The sequence below is a fragment of the Protomyctophum parallelum genome (assembly GCF_964188405.1).
Source record: "Protomyctophum parallelum genome assembly, chromosome: 1".
In the NCBI taxonomy this organism is placed as follows: Eukaryota; Metazoa; Chordata; class Actinopteri; order Myctophiformes; family Myctophidae; genus Protomyctophum; species Protomyctophum parallelum.
In genome coordinates, this window is record NC_139697.1 from 7,356,351 (window position 1) to 7,374,753 (window position 18,403).

The 18,403-nt window shown below is 41.4% G+C and overlaps 1 protein-coding gene across 1 annotated transcript in view; it reads right to left on the reverse strand.

Annotated features, from left to right (window-relative positions):
- Positions 1-14,320: 14,320 nt before the first annotated feature.
- Positions 14,321-18,403, reverse strand: part of angpt1 (angiopoietin 1) — a 71,163-nt gene continuing 67,080 nt past the window's right edge. The window contains exon 9 of the mRNA XM_083789145.1: positions 14,321-16,187. Coding sequence (XP_083645271.1) covers positions 16,024-16,187 — 164 coding nt within the window. The 3' untranslated portion in view covers positions 14,321-16,023. The remainder of the gene's footprint in view (positions 16,188-18,403) is intronic.

Below are 18,403 nucleotides of genomic sequence, written 5' to 3' on the forward strand. Positions count from 1 at the left end.
TAGCCGATCTACTGTATATCCACACGTTGTGTGGATATACAGTAGATCATTATCCCTGATGTTTTTTAGGGATAAGGGGTAAGGCACCGACACAAATAGGGCCCTAGATGTCTCCACTAAGCCTAATAGCCATTGTTCATGTTACAGCCCACCTTGTTATGGTTCAGTTTGTCCTTGAAGCATCCACAGTAGAACTACGGTACCACTGACCTGAGTATTATTGTACTTCTTCTACCCATGATATCATGTACATAAAGCATATATAACCATCACCACCTGAGAATATCGTCTCGACTCCTATATTGCCTCATCGATTATTGATTGATCCAGAATTCAGACAGTTCCCGTCTACTTCTGCCACAAAAAATAGCTGCTATTTTCAGTGCTAGACACGACATGCAGCCAAGTATAAATCACAACACCTATCTAAATGAAAAAACATTCTGTGTAGGTGAGACATCCATCAAAGTCCAGATGACCTCGTATACATAACGGAATGATCCTGTGTGGCAGCTCTGTTATCCTGGTCTGAATGTATCAAGTATGGCAAGGAAGATATTTGAACTATCCAGGGCATGCCAGACTTAATATCACTGCATAGACGTGTGGAATGACGCAGAGAACAACATGACAAGACAACACTATCAGTATCTCCTCTTTCTGATATCCACCGCTCTAGTATTAATAATCATCAACCAGAGGCAGCGGAACAGCAAACCGAACTACCCAACATGATGGGGATATATGAATGTAGTGTGCTGCTCCCGCCTTCACTTCCACTGTTATACAGCCAATTCCTTGCAAACATCACCTGACCTGACGAAATGCAGGCAGCCTCTGAATAACGAACACATTCACACTATCTGTAATTCACTATCTGTAATGGTTGACGCTGGAGGAGGCAGCAGGCGGGGGAAGTCACACAGGTTTGTCTGCCAAGTCACACAGGGTGCCAGTACGTGCCACACAGACACTTAATCTGACAAGCAGACACTTAATATAAGGCGAGAAAAGGCGCATGGGCTTTTTCTTTTTTCACTCGGAAAGAATGTGACACCTGGAGCTAAGACGAGGAGCGCCTGCTTACGCAAGCAGGGTTTAGTCTTGCAGCGCGCCTGGTGAGATCATGGTTCCCTCGCACAAGTAGAGGCCACTGAAAGCAGATAGGCTTATGCTTAATTTACAAAACAATAGCAGATATACAGGTTCACAACGTGTCGCAACGTGACATGATGTGAGCTTGTAGATCAGCCAATGAAGCAGGCTTTATATCAGACAAATTAACCCCCACATTTGAGACAGTGTCTGTACTGTAATTGGATAGTGTGGTGCTACTGTAAGTACATTTACTAAAGTACTTGAGTAAATACTTACAAGTAATTACACTTTACTTGTAACTTAGAATGTTTTACTCTTTGCATATTTACATTATTATTACGTATTATGATAGTTTAAACATGAAGTCATTAAGCTGTAACATTAAAGCGATGAACACATTAATGCATTAGTAGTGACTACTACCCAATAATATAAGTCGTTCTGCATAATGAGTAGGCAACTTTTACATTTGCTACTGTAAAAGTTTTCTTCTTTTTTTTAATACAGGACTTGAAAGAGAAAATTTCTAGATTGTAGTATTTTGCTATACCTTTTAAGTATCTGTATTCAATCTTCTGCCTGAGTTGCTGGCGTAGCGGTGCGGGCACCTATAGCTGCAATACAGCGTGTCGCAGGTTCGAGTCCTGATCCATGACAGCCTTTGCTGCGTGTCATGCCTGCTACTGTAGTTTAATATCATATTGTCTATTAGCAGGCTGAGGAAGTAAGGTTTGGTTCAAGTGTTAAGTGCCGGTTTAAGAGCATGAATTTAACATTGATGTAGGCCTATGTTTATTTCTGAGTGTAGAATTCGATAGCTGCGTGCACAAGTTCTGTATAAATAGTGTTTGAGTGTGTGTGTGTGTGTGTGTGTGTGTGTGTGTGTGTGTGTGTGTGTGTGTGTGTGTGTGTGTGTGTGTGTGTGTGTGTGTGTGTGTGTGTGTGTGTGTGTGTGTGTGTGTGTGCGTGCGTGCATGCTGACAGCTGTTGGCAGTCTGTCTTGCAGACTGGAAGTGTGTCACAGTCAGAGCTTACTATCACTATATGTGTGCCTGTGTTCTCTTCCTACCTGAGAGAGAAAGACTTAGCGCTCCTCCTTGTGTCAAATACTCTCCTTGCATCTTCATTCAACATCCTGAAACAAATACAAAACGTGAAAATGAGTTTATAACTATTATTTTTGAGGGGCAGAATCAGCAGAATCATGGTGTTAAGTACAATTACTTATACTGTACTTTTGAGGCATTTCCAATTTGCAATACTTTTATTTCTACTCCATTACATCTCAGAGGTAAATATTATACATTTAGTCCACTACATATGAAAACTTTAGTTACTTTGTAGATTTTGATTATTATTACAAAACATACATTAACCACTTCAGCTTCACTTCACGATGCAAACCATTGTGAGCTTGTAGATCTGATTTGAAAACTTTAAATGGGACATTTTTACTTTTGGTACATTTTGATGACAATCATTTTGTAATTTTAATCAAGTTGCAGAATTTTTTACTTGAAACAGAGTATTTCTATATTGCAGTATTGATACTTTTACTTGGAGTGACCTGGACTTGGAGTATTTCTTTTTCCATCACTGTCCACAGCACAGGTTTCACAAGAAATGAATGTGAGGGAGCCAGTTCACCAGTAGAGGTCAGCATAGGGTCAGTGTTGGAAGGCTGTATAGCTTTAAGACTGCTTCTTTACATCTCAGCAGTGCAGGGTAAAGTACTCACATTTTTGAGGGGCGCAGCCCCTCCTATGTCCTGCTTTGAGGGTTTGTGTAAACACAAACATTGTGTTAACACAAACATTGAATGCCATTGACAATGAATGGTGAGTTTTGAGGGTGTGTGTAAACTGTAACACAAACATTGCATAAACACAAACATTGAAGACAAAAGTGAGGACGCAAATTGTGATTGGCCAGAATGAGATTATGTATGATGATTTATGATGATAAGAGCGCCCCTCACTTCACACGGGTATGATTTTTTACTTAAAAGTAGCCTACGAAAGAATTGACACCAAAATGTAAAAGTAGGGCCTACTCATTTATGCAGAATGTGAATGTCGACCCGTTTTCAAATCTTTAGAAAATAGGGTCGCTTTGCGATACTTTGTGAGCTTGTAGATCTGCTATTTTCAAATGGCCGAAATATATAGGTTTGAATGTATGTGTATACAAATCTAAATAAATACGTTTTCAAATAAATGTATTGGAATGAAAGTACAATATTTGGATCCGAGATGTAGTGGAGTAGACATAATAGCATTGGAAATGGGATATAGTAAAGTACAAATTTCTCAAAATTGTACTTAAGTACAGTATTTAAGTAAGTAGTACTTAGTTACTTAACACCACTGCATCTCAGTGTGTTGCATGTAGGATACCTGATTAGCAGTTTATACCTGATTAGCAAATTTGACGTTCATTCAATCAAAGTAGTGTCAATAATTTGTTCTGTAACTAATAATTTTCAACCTTATCTATTACAATGGGTGCTATAGGTATGTGTAGTGCAGTGGTGGAGATTCCAATCTTAACTTTCTCTGCATGGAATGTTAGCATGCTGAAATAAACGCCATTGTTCATCAACAAAAAATAAAATAATAAAAGATTGAAATCTTGCTGGAAATTAGCTTAATCCCCCCCGTTGTCCTTGGTTGCAGTTGTACGTATGTCTCAACCACTTATATATTTTTATTTTGGCTTTCATATTTCATATTGCAGTAAGTTAGCTGGCAACTTTCATTTACTACGGGCTGACGTGAATTGGCTAGACGCTCGAGTTTGTATCATAGCATATAAAAATTATTTCTAACGTGTATCATAGTTTTACTTTCCAGATAAAAAAAAAGAATCTGAACAAGGGATACATCATTGGTCATAACCAATATCAGACAAAACAGATATTGTTTTTCTTTACCCCCAGAAGTACCTCAAAATACCTCCAATGGTTTGGAGTTATTTCCCAAGATCTACATCTTAGCCGGCAAAACAAGAATATGATAGCCTTTGCATCTCTTTTGGCTAGGCGGCAAATACTATTTAAATGGAAGGAGAAAATACCACCAACCTTTAAATCTTGGGTTAATGATGTTTTACATCATCTGACATTGGAGAAGATTCGCTACTCCACAAGAGGGTACGCCGGTGCTTTAAAATTTTACACCATTTGGCAACCTTTTTTGACACACATTGAGAGGATGAACGCGGCTGACATCAACAATCCTTAACTTATTACACTGACCCTACTGTAATTTATTTCTATTATTATTATTATTATTATTGTCTTTATTTTTATTTTTTATTTTTTTTATACATATTTATTATTATTATTTGTTTGCATATTTCTATTAGTCTTCTATTATGTCTATGTATATTTGTATGTGCCTTTTATTTCATATGGTGCAAGGTACCGGGGTTGTGGCTCTTTCAGAGCGGGAACTCTGGGGGGAGGGGAGGGAAAAAAGGGGAAAAAAATGTTCGAAAAATGTTGTATAATATTTTCGTGTGAACATTAATAAAAAAACTTTGATCAAAAAAAATAAAAATACCTCCAATGGTATTAGTACCCTGAATCTACCAACGTGCCTCAAGCCAGGAACAACTGAACTGGTCCAGTGCATCACAGGACAACGGCTTCAGCAGAAGTAGAAGACACTGAAGCAGCACAGACAATTCAAGCCTTTTATGTAGTATAGGCGCTAGTACAAAAATAAATGACTAACGACCTGCACGGTCTTCATCAGAGTCACCAACTCTGACGAAGAACATTTTGGTTGAAACAAACATTTTAATAGAACTCGCATGCATGCATCAAAATGAGTATGCGGGTATCCTATCTTCTCTTGTACTATTTGTTTATTTATTTGTTTAATCCTGTACCTGTTCGAATCTTTATTCATTATGTGCGTGCATTCTCTTGGACTGCAAGAACATATCAAACTCGTCCAAAAACAATAGCGATTTCGGAGAAGGCCGCTTATTTCTACCCTTTAGACTTTGCTTAATAGCGCCATTACAGCCATATCTACCCTCACCCCAAACCTAAGTCTAATCCCATTTAGCAGTGCTTCATTGCAAGTTGCAGGTGTAAATGCTACACATATTTTAATGAGAGGCCTATATTGGTCCACCTGGACCTTTGTGTGGTCCCTCACACGAACGTCCAGCTGAGTATCAACCTCCAGAACTGGAAGGAGAAACACCTGCGTTTTCTGGTGCATATCAATAACTCTGATATTCTCCTTTTTGTTTATCTTGTATTCCTCAGAGTGCACAACTAGCCCGTGGTATATTGTTTGGCTTGGCCATCTGAATTAATTGTGCAGAGCTGGAAACTGTGTGACCGCCTCTCTTTCGCTGGACCCTCGCGTTAGACTGATGCTGATTTGTGAGGTGGTTTGAGCGGACTGGCCTGAAGATAATTGGATTTCTGTTGCTGCAATCAGCCAATAATTAACATGATTGTTAACGTCTGAACATGTGACGGATGCTTAGAGCCCTCTCTGCACTTAAATGGTGAGCTTTATTCACAACAGCATGCAACTGAATTACACTAGAAGGACTGCAACAGCTGTATCCAGGAATCAAAGGGTGTTCTTTCCTGTTTTTAACACAGCCAATTCTGATGAATTTGGTATCATCTCCAATAACATCCACAACTGTCAAACACGACACTGTTGACAAATCATCTGGATGCGCAAACTTGACCAAACGCATTAAAACAAAAACCGATATCCACTCTTGTTTCTCTACACAACTGCAGCGCACATCCACACCGGTGGTGACCCCGACGAGAAGGGCCATGGCAGCCGCACAAATACATGTGTCCTGGCCAAGGAAAAGTAAACCATGTCAGGGAATCAATTTTTATAAAAGAGCGCCTCCATTAATCGACTAATACTTCACTCGAAAAGCCTGTGTGTCATCGATTACATTTTGGCCCACATAAATAAAGATGTATAAAGTAAATTAGCTTTAGCTACAGACAGGGGTCAGCAGGGGCCGGCCGGGCTGGCCAGGAAGCAGAGAGACCTGCAGGGAGACCCACAGCATGACTGAGAGGGACTCTGACGCCAGATGATCTCATTAACGGTCGGAAGAAGTGCTAAAGCTGCTTAAATTAGATTTATAGGCCTCGTTCGTGATGGATTTCTCTCTTTTGTGGATGGAATACGAACGGGGCTGAAGACTGAAGAAGATTAAAACACGTTCGCTGTTGGAGGCTTTTGGATGACACAGGCCTGGCTTTTTGCAGAGTTGCTTGATAAATGTGCCAGTGAATATGAATATGAGCACTTCTCATCCAAGAACATCAGGTACAGACTGTAGGAACTTCAGAGTATACTGTAAAATGGTATGAAACTTTTACAGTACGGCATGGTATCTGCCAAAATGCCATGGTACTGTATATGGTATTTCCTGACATTACATGTATCCCTCTTTTAACCCAGGACGGGAACCTCTTTTTGTAACTATACCTTTCTGGATGGGAACGTCTTTTGGGGTAGTTGTTGATAGGTTTTCAGATCAGGATCAGGATTTAGAAGGCGATTATTAGACGCGGCCTCAGGCTTAAATGGTTTAATTAAACATACTGTATGAACCGCCCAAAACAAAAGTACTTTATAGAACTGAAACCTATGTGTGTTTATTTAAAGTGCATCTCTCATGCATTCAAGTATTGCAACATTTACATAATAAAAATGTAGGGTTAATTTATACAGTGGGCACGGTGTTATCATGTGAAGGAAGACAAATACACAATATAAGCTGTTGACGTGAGTGTCGAAGATGCACAAACCACTTTAGTAGCTATACGCACAATATTTAGCCCTCACACCTACTTGGTGTAGTATTGTGTAGCTGCTAGATGTTCTGTCAACCAACTGCATTGACTAACTCTATAAAGCCAAAAACACCACCATATTCCTCAGAGCTGCTGATAGACTTGGTCTTAGAAACATCAGTCTTAAAATAAAAAGGTGTTTCTTTTGGCTTGTGCCTCTTAAGTCAGCAATCACACCTCATTATCTCTGACTATATGGTGGGCTGTCTGAAATCTCTGGAGCATTTCATAATCAGCTACACACTTCTCATGCTTCATGATGATGTGTGGAAAATGTTATAAATGCAGAGCCCTGAAATAAAATATCCCAAAATAGGTCCTGGTCTGCTCTACAAAATGTTCACCCATCCACTCATTGTTTCACTTTTTATCGTTGACATTGAAGTGATTAATGTTATATTATATATTATATATATTATCTGCAGTTTTGAGCCTTTGCAATGTAGAAGAACGTCAGAGACATATTATACAGAAGTCTACATCATGAGAATTACACCAACAAACTAAATGCTCCCTGCTAAAACTGTGCATGTCAAAGCAGAGTCTTAAACATGATTCACAGTCTCCCCGGGGTCCCAGGGGTCTCATTCAAGCATTACTAACACGTAGGAAAGAGACATGAAATTAACTGCCGATGCTTTTAAGCTGCATGGTAATTCATCTAGCCGAGAGCTTTTTATATTATTAGTCCAACTCCGAGAAGCTACTATACTGCCTGGGCCCACAGGAGTCTCGCTTTGCCTTAACGCACTCTCTCTAAACCAACTGTCACTCCCACTACCTCAAGCCATCCATCACACTGAGCACCTATTGAGGTCTTCTAGATGTGGGAGTCACCTCTACCGCATTTACACTCTCACTCTTTTACGTTTATTTTGCTAAACAGGGGTTTTTACTCAAATCTGGCATTGTACAGTCCCACATCATTTCATAAAGGCTTGCAAAGGCGCTCTCATGAGCTTTGTTCCCATGGTTGGACAGAATATATATTATTCCTAAAACCAATATGCCGTGCCAATAGCAACCATTCTTACTCTTAACAAATGTCACAGAGTTAGGATGCAGGATAACTGACCTTTGGTTGTCTTGAAAGATCATTTCACTTGCAGACTTTGGTGTCGCAATAATTCAGTAATGTGCCGTTTCACGAGACATAGAGAATCGTTTCACCCATGGTCCAGATCCAATAGGCTAGATTTGGAATTCTCCAGAATGCATTCACTTGATTACGTCTTATTTAAAAAAAAATGCCTTAGCACATGGAGAAAAACAATGATTCTTTATTTTCTAAGAAAGGGCCATTAACGGAAAGTGCATGACCTAACACCTCATTTTAACAATTCTGCTGGGACCACATGGTTGGTTTTGGATTTCACCAAACTGCTGGAAGGACTGAGGGAACCATTTGGAAATTTATGCATTGATGTCAATACTAGATGTAACAATTTCTGGTTGGCTTGCACGTGATGAATTTATTAGTTAATTCCCCTGTGCCTTTTTAAGCCCGATTCTGTCTTATGGCAGGGGTTGGTTGATTGAGTGACTTTAATAGCTGGTTAGCTTTGGTATAATTATTCTCCAAAATCAGACCATTAATGTTCAGAATTATTAAACCAAGCGTAAGGGAAACCCCTGCCACAAAAAGAAAAAACTAAACAAAAAATATTTTGTCTTGATAGCAAGAGAGGCAGTAAAACCATTGAATGATTGTTTAACCTAATTATTTGTTGTTCAACAGTATACATTTAGAATGATCTGACAAACGTTACAGCCTAACTGGAAAAACACAGATCGGCGGCTGATGACGTTTGAAGCATGAGTCTTAAAGGAGAATGTTGGACTAGAAGGCTTTCTTACCTTTATTTGTAGTTGTTACGTCCCCACCAAAGAGGTCCAGGTGTTATTTCGTGCAAAAGTGCATTATTGGCTATTTCCCCTACCATATAAGCCCTCAATGGGGGTTGGGTTTTTGTGCTAATTTGCTTATTTCCATCGAAATAAGTAGTAAAGTGTGCCGCTTCATTATTTACATTATGAAGAGAGGATATATATTGGGTTTTTTTGAGCGATGGAAATAAGCGAATTAGCACAACAACCCAATGCCCCATTCAATTTAATTCAATACAATTCAATTAAATTCATTGAGGGCTTATGGTAGGGGAAATAGCCAATAATGCGCTTTTGAACAAAATAACACCTGGACCTCTTTGGTGGGGACGTAACAACTACAAATAAAGGCAAGAAAGCCTTTAAAGACCTTCAACACCAAGCAACACACAACATATACCTGTATACGACGTACAGTATAGTGTGCAACTGTGCACCACTGTTTGTCATAGTTGTGGTGAGGATTCTGCCATGCACTTGATTTTGAATGATTTTTAAAGATGTTTTTAATATTATATTCATATTTTACAGTTATAGTGCTTGGTGTAGAGCCCTTTAGGCCTCCTTCTCTTTCATTCTTCAAACTTTACCCTAAAATACTCAGATACCTGCGGTCTACTACTGCAGATGTCACATCAATTCAACCAAAACAGGACTAACACTGCAGTTAAGACGCAAAACAATGCTTCATGCTAACAATGCCTACCTTCTCCTGGCTTCTCTCAAGCAGGTGAGGTGAATTGGTCATCATTGTGCACACTGCAGGGATATGCAGGTCCCGCCTCTCTCTCTGCTTCTTGACCAATACCAACCCTGCTGACAAAGGAAATGAACCCATGTGTACAAACACCAGCTCTACTGTACCTGTATAAACTCACAGCATGTCACATTGTGGCATGTTGTGAGCTTGTAGATTATTAGTTTCATTAGATTTCTTTATGCAAACGTTTTTTTTTTGGACAATGTTTTAAAACGGCATTACATTGATATTAAACAGAAAATGTGAGGATGTACTAATTTTTCTGGGTTCTTTTTTGTTTTCTGAGCTCAATTGCACCCAAAACCTTTAACATTTTAACATTCAGTAGATTTTCTGTCGTCTGGGGTTTTGGCTGGCTCAAACAAGTGCTCTGATTTTCCTGCTGTTTGTGATGTCACAGCCTGCAAATCCCATATGTCAATGGGATTTGCCAGCATATCATATGTCACTGTTTTCACAGTTTTGCCTCTTTTCATTGCAGCTCAAAAGGCTTCCAAACCCCAGAGAAAATCCACTGAATGTTCAAAGTTGGGGTGTAATTGAGGTCATAAAACAGAAAAAATGGAAAATAAAAATAAATGAAAATGAATGTCCTTTAAAGGGATATTTCACTGTCCTTCTAATAGTGTTCTAATAATACGTGAGGGGGGCGTGATTTTTATGTATTATTATTTGAAAGTGAAATATACTAAGCATTTTAAAGGTACTAAAGGTATTGACTGAGTATCTATAATCAAGTATGCTACTGGAGTCGAGTAGGCCTACTTCATCCCCACTGGATCAAAATATCCAAATATCAATGCTGCACGGCTAAATGTAAATTAACACCCTGTATTTTACCGTTTGCTCAACATTTGACTGTTTCTGAGCCCTGGGCAGCCAACCCTCTCTCCACTGTCCTGTGGCAGCCGCACATATTGAATGTGACAGTCTGGTCAAGAACTGGTGACCTCACACAAAGCCGCAAGCTTCTTCATGCTGTCTTCATAGAATCTATTTTTACAGCACAAATAAAAAGGTCACACAAGAACATACTCAACCCGTTTGTATTTTTTTCAGGGGGTTTTTTCTCCACAAACAGCTGCTTATGGTTAAACGGTTTTAACCCACTGATGTAACCAAATTAGTGTGCACAGTCAAAATCCGATAAGACAACATTGCAAAATGCCGTCGCAGCACGTTAATGTCAGAAACACTACTTTATCATGTAAAGCCATGGTTTCCCAATGCAAATAAAATATTGTTTTATTCACACTCTTGAAGCAATTTTAGTTGCTGACATATTCAGTCAGCATGCATGTGTTTTAAACTGGCCTCATGCTCAAGCACACTGGCAACGGCATTGAATCCTGAATAGCCTAATCTCCTGCATTCTGTCCTTGCATTTCACACTTGATCTGTCTCTGTCCTTTTTCGATGAATTGAGTACATGAGGACCTCGATGGAAACTTCTGGAATGGATTCATCCTTTTAGCAGACCTTGTAGCCTATTATAGGCCTACTGTACTTCCCTGTGCTTTTCCAGTTGTTAATGTTAAAGGTATATTCAGTGATTTCACTTAATTCAAATATCACTTATTTTTTTGTTTTGTTGTGATAATCCTCCCTACTATAGAGTGTACTGACCATAAGGAGTTCCTCCCTGTCCCCAGTTAACCCCTGGGGGTCAAAAAACCTTAGGTTTCGTTTTTGACTCTCTATCCTGATTGGACGAAAGGCTGGGTCCCACAGCCAAAGACGAAACCTAAGGTTTTTTGAGTGAAATCACTGAATATACCTTTAACCCATTTTGACCTGAGATCAGTTTCTAAAATTGTCTTCTACATCCTGACAGTTTTCTGAAAAAGCTATGTTTCTATGTCGTTCATCGATTAAAAAAAATAGCAGACCTACAAGCTCGTAGGGCGCCACTTGGTGGCGTGCCACGAGCTTGTAGATCTGCTATTTTTCAATAGCTAAATCATAACATAATTCTAACACCAAAAGGGGTTCCCACCCAAAATGGTTTAATGAAGTATTCAATCAATCAATCAATTTGACAAACCCAGGTTCACTGTCCCACTATGGGAGGTCCAGTGGCGTCTACACGAAACATCTCTGGATTTGTACTGCCCCAGTACAGTGACAAGACATTGGGAATTGCATGGTTTCTTTGTCAAGCCCGATGTCTTATTTACAGTTGAACAGGTATTTAAATTGTTTAGAATTTGTATTGTACTCATGCAGTGCTGTTTAATTTGCTTACCGATAAGCGGAGAGTCGTTTTATCCGTTCTTGTCAACATGTGATGTACACGTGACAGGACATGGGTCTGCTGTTTTCTTTCTTTTGCAGTATTTCCATCTATAATACACAAGCCCAAATAAGGAACAAGACCCTGGGGTTTGGTTCCCGCATACTAACACAGGGTGCAGCAGGTGCAAAAGGCTGCTATAGCTTACTGATTTGTGCTGCTGCATCATGGCATTAGATCTCTACGGGCACTTGCTGACTGTTCCCTGGTATCTTACATGTCATTTTGTCACTTTGTCTTCACTGGAATCAAGGAGGGAATGTTGGCCTCTAAACATTTAACTACTTGTGCTGTGATAGATGTCCTTATTTCACAGAGCAAATGTCCACGTCCTCTCTTGGATCTCTGTCCCATGTCTTTCATTATTCTCCATGTGAGTAGGTGGTCTCTTGTGTGTGTCCGTGTGGGGGCGAGTGTGGGAGGGCCGAGTGGGGGGGGGGGGGGGGAGGGGTCCTCCACACTATAGGTACTGTATTGTGTATTATCTGATCTGGCTGGCGGCCCAGGACTGTCCGTCTACAGTCCGGACCCCGTCTTTCTGGAAGTCCCATCACTCCACCACGGTCGCCCCCTCCTTTCCAACATGCAGGAAATGGTCTGTCTTCAGCGCAGCCAACTGGCCATGGAGGCAAAGGCTTTGCGGTGATGATACTGTTACTGTATTGTGTGCATGTGTGTGCGTGCGTGCGTGTGTGTGTGTGTGTGTGTGCGCGCGCACTTGCGTGCATACATACTGTGATGTACGTGTGTGCATATTTTGGGGATTAGCCACGGTTGTGAGTGATGCTGAAGCGTGGTCTAAACTCTAAACCTTTCCTTTGGAATACACAACTGGCTCTTTTCTTCCACAATCTAAATAAAATGTGAATTATAAGCTCTCTTCTTGTTGAGTTTAGTGTCCTCACCTCGAAGGAGGACATGGCACCGTCCGGAACAACAGTTTGCCACTATAGTTGCTAACCAACCCGGACCCAATCCTCTTCACTGTGTGAGTGAGTGAGTGAGTGAGTGAGAGGGTGGTGGGACATTCGTCACCCTCTTCTGGTCTAGACTCTGTACAGAACACATTCCTGCCAGGGTGTCGGGTCAGCGCAGGCGCTGAGGGATAAGCGGCAGTTTGCAGGGCTGCAGTAATTTGTTTAACCTCTGATTAGGCCCAGGAATGTCAACTATGGACAGACGCTGGAGGTCCCGACAGCATCGCTTGACACCCTGGCAATCTGTCACTACGGTACGCAAGTGAACGAGCAAGGGAACGAGCCAGTGAGGGCCGACGGCCACGATGGCGTTGCTTGAAAAGGCGTGAAAGAAAAAGCCTAATCTTTCTGGCCATCTGGTTGTGCCCTGAAAGACGGAACGGGGCGCTCACATCTGTCGAAGACTATCTCCTCCGTTTATCTCGTGTCTTTCCGCATCGCTGCGTGTGCTGCGCATGGCATAGCGTGTGCAAAGCACTATTTGCCTTGATTTTGAAGATATATTTCATGAAAGGGAGTTTAGAGTTTTGCTCCACAATGACGTTAAGTACACGCACAGAGCTGTGATGAGACTGATTTGTGGAAGCATCGACTCAATGGCTTTGTCCATCATCACTAGTGTACTGTACAGTATGTATGTACAGTATGTGGACATTCAGGCTACACCCAGATTGAACACATTAGTGCATCACATGTTTTGTATTTATTTAACCTAACAACACAACATTGACCAGGATACAAAAAAAGAAAATAGTTTAAATAAATCAGCAAATCTACATTTTCTTTTGAATGAGGTAAAAGCAGAAGTTATCCAGGCACATTCCTTTCTCAGATTAACTGTACTTCTATGTTTCATGCTCAACTTAAAAAAACCACCATTGTGATTTCTGCAGAAATAAAAACTAGAATGTGAATACCTTTCCTCAGGATGTTACACATGTTAAATTACACCATTGAAGTACTGTATGTTACACGTCATACTTTTACAAGTTCCAGATACATTCAATCTCTCGCCTTTGCATGCACCTTTGGTAAATACCACACAAAAAAATTCCTTGTTCTTTCAAGTTATGCAATGCAAGTCCAGGGGATCTCTTGCACTGCAGGAATCATTTATTTCATGCTTCTTCTCCAATCGTTCCTCCTCCTTCTAAAGGCGCGCTGATGAAAGACAGAAGTATCCTGGATGCCGAGCTGCGAGTGAGATGCAGTTGTCTTTAGCTGATGATGAAGAACATTCGGTGCGTTTTAATATTAGCGTTTTTCTGTAAGTGATTTGTCTTTTGGTCTGTGGTTAGAACATCACGATACTGACAGACACGTGCGACAGCGACAGCCTCAGGGGCCCTATGATGGCCGATGTGACAGACTCAGGGGCCCTATGATGGGACAGACTCAGGGGCCCTATGATGGGACAGACTCAGGGGCCCCGATGATGGGACAGACTCAGGGGCCCGATGATGGCCGGCAAAGTCAGACATGAGATACAATACATTAACTGTAACCACATTCCTTCACAATCTTTGCAAAAAAAGACATCTAAAGGCAAACTCTGGATAAACCTTTGCAACATATGCTACAATGTTCAATATGCATGTGATGGGGATGTACTCTATTCCACAGTTATGATAGCTGTATGTTTTCCACAGTTATGAGCTGTATGTTTTTGGATACCTCCAATTATTTGCAGCTGTCAACTGAAAAAGAAAAAAGAAAAGGTAAAAAAAATAAGAACATAACATTTTCGGTTTCCCATGTATACACAGCTGTAATAGTTACCACAATGATTACGATTATGAGTCTTGGTAATAATATACTCCGTTTTCATATTCTAAACAGGCAATATGATCACCAAACTTTTAGTTTTGGCATATACTGGTCATAAGTCAGCCAATAAGAAAATTCTGATAATTCCCAGTTCAGGGCCTAATCCAATAATAATGACACCTTGAACTTTGAAAACAAACAGCTCACTTTGGCAAGAGAGCAGGTATTTACTGTAAGTGGCAGAGCACAGTACCTCGAGTGACCTTCCAACCATCGCTTAAACTGACTTGACCACCCACGCCAAGTTAACATGTAAGTAAGCATGTGTTTTCTTGTATATTAGGCAGGTAAAACTATGTACAAAAGATACATACACTGCAAAATCATGAGTTTTAATTGAACTCAGAGTGTTTAAAAAAAATTGTCAGTTTTGACTCTCCTAGAGTTAAATTAACTATCAGGGCTTTGCGATGTAGAGCCCCACATTGAACACAATACAACAACGGGGATAACCACAATATTGATTACAAAAAATAACAACGCACTGTATAATACAAATGATTTATGTGACTTTTATGGTCTTTGTTTTTAGTGCGCAACATTTTAATACAAAACATATATGCATCGGCTCCCATTTCTGTCTTCGTAACATTCCAGATGTGTCAAGTTCATTGAGAGTCCTGTGGAGACGCCATGCGGCGACGCAACATCTGCACGCCGTTTCAGAAGCGCTCGCTTCAGTCCCTTCTGTACACTGTACACAAGTCCAGGTCAAAAGTAGAAACATTGATGCAAGAGTCTTGGGTCCCACAAATCACCGGGGGATCTTCTGTTTGACATTAATGAATGTTCATAGCACACAATTCGTCCAGAGAGTGAGGTGGCTCGAGTTCAAACGCCTTTTTAATACTTTGAGCCCGCTTGCCAAATACCCTCGGTCCAGATAATCATCTCTGTGAAATGTCTCCTTAATCCAAAAGCCCTCCTCGCCCCTCCCTTCATCTACACGAGTGCAGTCCAGGTAAAACAGTTAACAGGGGATCAGCAGCGTATCGGAACGGCAGCTTTAGATCTCGATATATCAGCGGCTCTGGTTGCGAATCCAGCTTTACCATGCTTAAATACTCTATCGGACGATGGCCATCGCATGGCGAAAATAACTGATCTACAAGACCACAACGCGTCACATGGCGGCGCCTTGGCTGCTTGTAGCTCAGGCGTTTTCGACCAATCTACAATCAGTCTTCTGAAATGAAAACAAAAATCACTCCCATGGTCAGTGTAATGAGATGAAACGAGGTCAACAGAGCAGGAAGTGTTCCTCCAAGGCGTTACACAAACCTCTGGAGGGAAAAGAAGCTCTCAGAGGATGTGAGTTCTTCTAGGAGAAGTCCAGCGGTCGGATCATCATGGCTGTAGCGCGTAGCGAGTAGCTGGGGCCCTTGAAGTAGTGCCACTTGATGCCGTTCAGCTTCCCCACGTGTTGCCCCTGAGTGAAGTACATGCCGTTGAGGTTGGACGGACCGCAGGCATCAAACCACCAGCCTATAGTGGGGAACAGAGGAGATGACAAAACTGACAATACTGTACTTGTAATCCTTTCAAATGAAACAAAAGCTGCAAATCCATAACGTTTATGAGCTACATGCAGGGACGTGAACCCAGGTCTGCCACATGAGAGACTACATGTCTACCTTTCCGAGACAGACTCCTCGCGATATTGTGCTTATGACCTTCAGTCAGTACACCAGGGTTAAAATGTTCTATGGAGAGTAGGAAGACCACCTCCACCTCATTTATTTGATTAAGGTTTTGTCATGTTGGCCAACAAATAGATTGCTGCATATCGAGCCAGAGTGTGCGACACTTTTCTTTTCGTATAAGTCTGTTCCCGAAGGTCAGCGCCTTATACCATAACCTTTGTTGAGTGCCATGGTGCATTATATTAACATAAAGTATAGATTTGTTCAAATAATGTTTCATTCAGGATCACAGCTTTAATTACAATGTGAAACCCCAAGAATTCGCAATAATATTTACAGATAAACTAATTTGAAGCAGAAATGCATATGGCTGTTTCAGAGTGATTGACCAAAGGTGCTGCTACCCCCCAAGTTGTCAGTGCCTTTAGTAATGGTAAAGGTTGAAAGTGTTCCATGAGCCTTGGCAGTGGTTCAGACCACATTTCAAAGCTATCACTATGTTGCAGTTCACTGGGCTGCCAATACCTGTTGCTAACGGATAGGGACTATATCCTATTTAAAGAAAGCGTAAAATTGCATGGGCTCAAAGGGGACTTTATTATAGTGAGTGGCTTAGAGGGCTATTATTTTACTCACAAGGTGCCAATATTCTTATTTCATGAACCCCTGGTACATATTTTAGAGAACGGTTGCATGGAGGGTATCAGTGCGCTGCAAACTACAGTATGCCTGAATGGCCTGTTACAATCTACCTACAAATTACACTTCCTGAACACGTGCCAGCATTATACTTTCCATGAAACAGACACACACACATGCCCAAACACAAGCATGCATAAATGCACGCGCGCGCACGCACACACACACACACACACACACACACACAATACTGTGTACTGCGTAGACCATCTACGGCATGTGACAGACAACAGGGCCAGGGCCACGTACCCACACACTCTCCCCACAGACCTGAATACCAGTGTGGTGCGTGACATTTCACCAGACATCCCAGTGCCCTGTCCTCCTGGTTGGCTCATGGTTCATTATCACATGCTCGCTCTCTCTCTCTCTCTCTCTCTCTCTCTTGAACTCACAGCACAACAGACACGGGGGCAAACTCCCAAGCTTCCGGGCGGTAAAAACATTCGGGGTGTCTTCCCTTAGAACAACGGAACGTCTAAAACGGTTTTCTAGTTTCAGGACATTGGGGTTACTGACCCTGAATTCTCCCCCTCTCTCCACTGCTTTTTACAGTACGTTCAGATGCACACAATACCGTGTGTGTGTGTGTGTGTGTCCCTTTTGTCTGTGGCTGTCCTTTATATAACAGCCCATTATATAATTACAACATCCTCCATATCGAGCGATGTGACATGCTCCGGCTGTGCTCAATATAGCAGAGAAGTGTTTTCTCCGAACCTTTCCAGAGACTTACATCACTGTGTATCAAACCCTGAGCCCGTTCCTGTAAATGCACAAGATAAATCAAAATCTACATGAGCTATACTTAGCGCTAAGCCCGGCCTGGGATCAGATGGTCGCTGGTAAAGCGAGCGTGTTGCGTGTTGTCATGCTTGCTCCTATTGCCCGGCCGTATATATATGGCGGGCTGAGAATCCAGCCCAGGTCATATTTATCAGACCTTTTCAGAACCGGAGCATTGATCTACGATGGCACGCCAATTCCTCTTTGACCCGTCACTGTTGCGATGACCTAAGAGGTAAAACTGACCTTAAATCTGCGCTCTGCAGTCAAGAGGCGCTTGATTAGTACCAGGTCGGGGCTCGCGCTGCAGCCATAGGGCCCTGCCATACTTGTGACAGCTTGGGTCATCGTCGAGCTCTCCGCTTACACAGCAGGAGAATTAGAGTCATTCTAAATCTCTCTGACACTTGGTGCCCGGCCCAGGGACATTTATAGTGCGCACGGTTTCAAACCACAATGCGCTGACGTGGAGATCCGTTGCAGAATGCAGCCTATATTATCTAGGGCCGTAATTGGCCTTATTCATGCAATGTGTGCATGTAAGGTCGTATGTCAGGTCGTTGTGCTGATGAC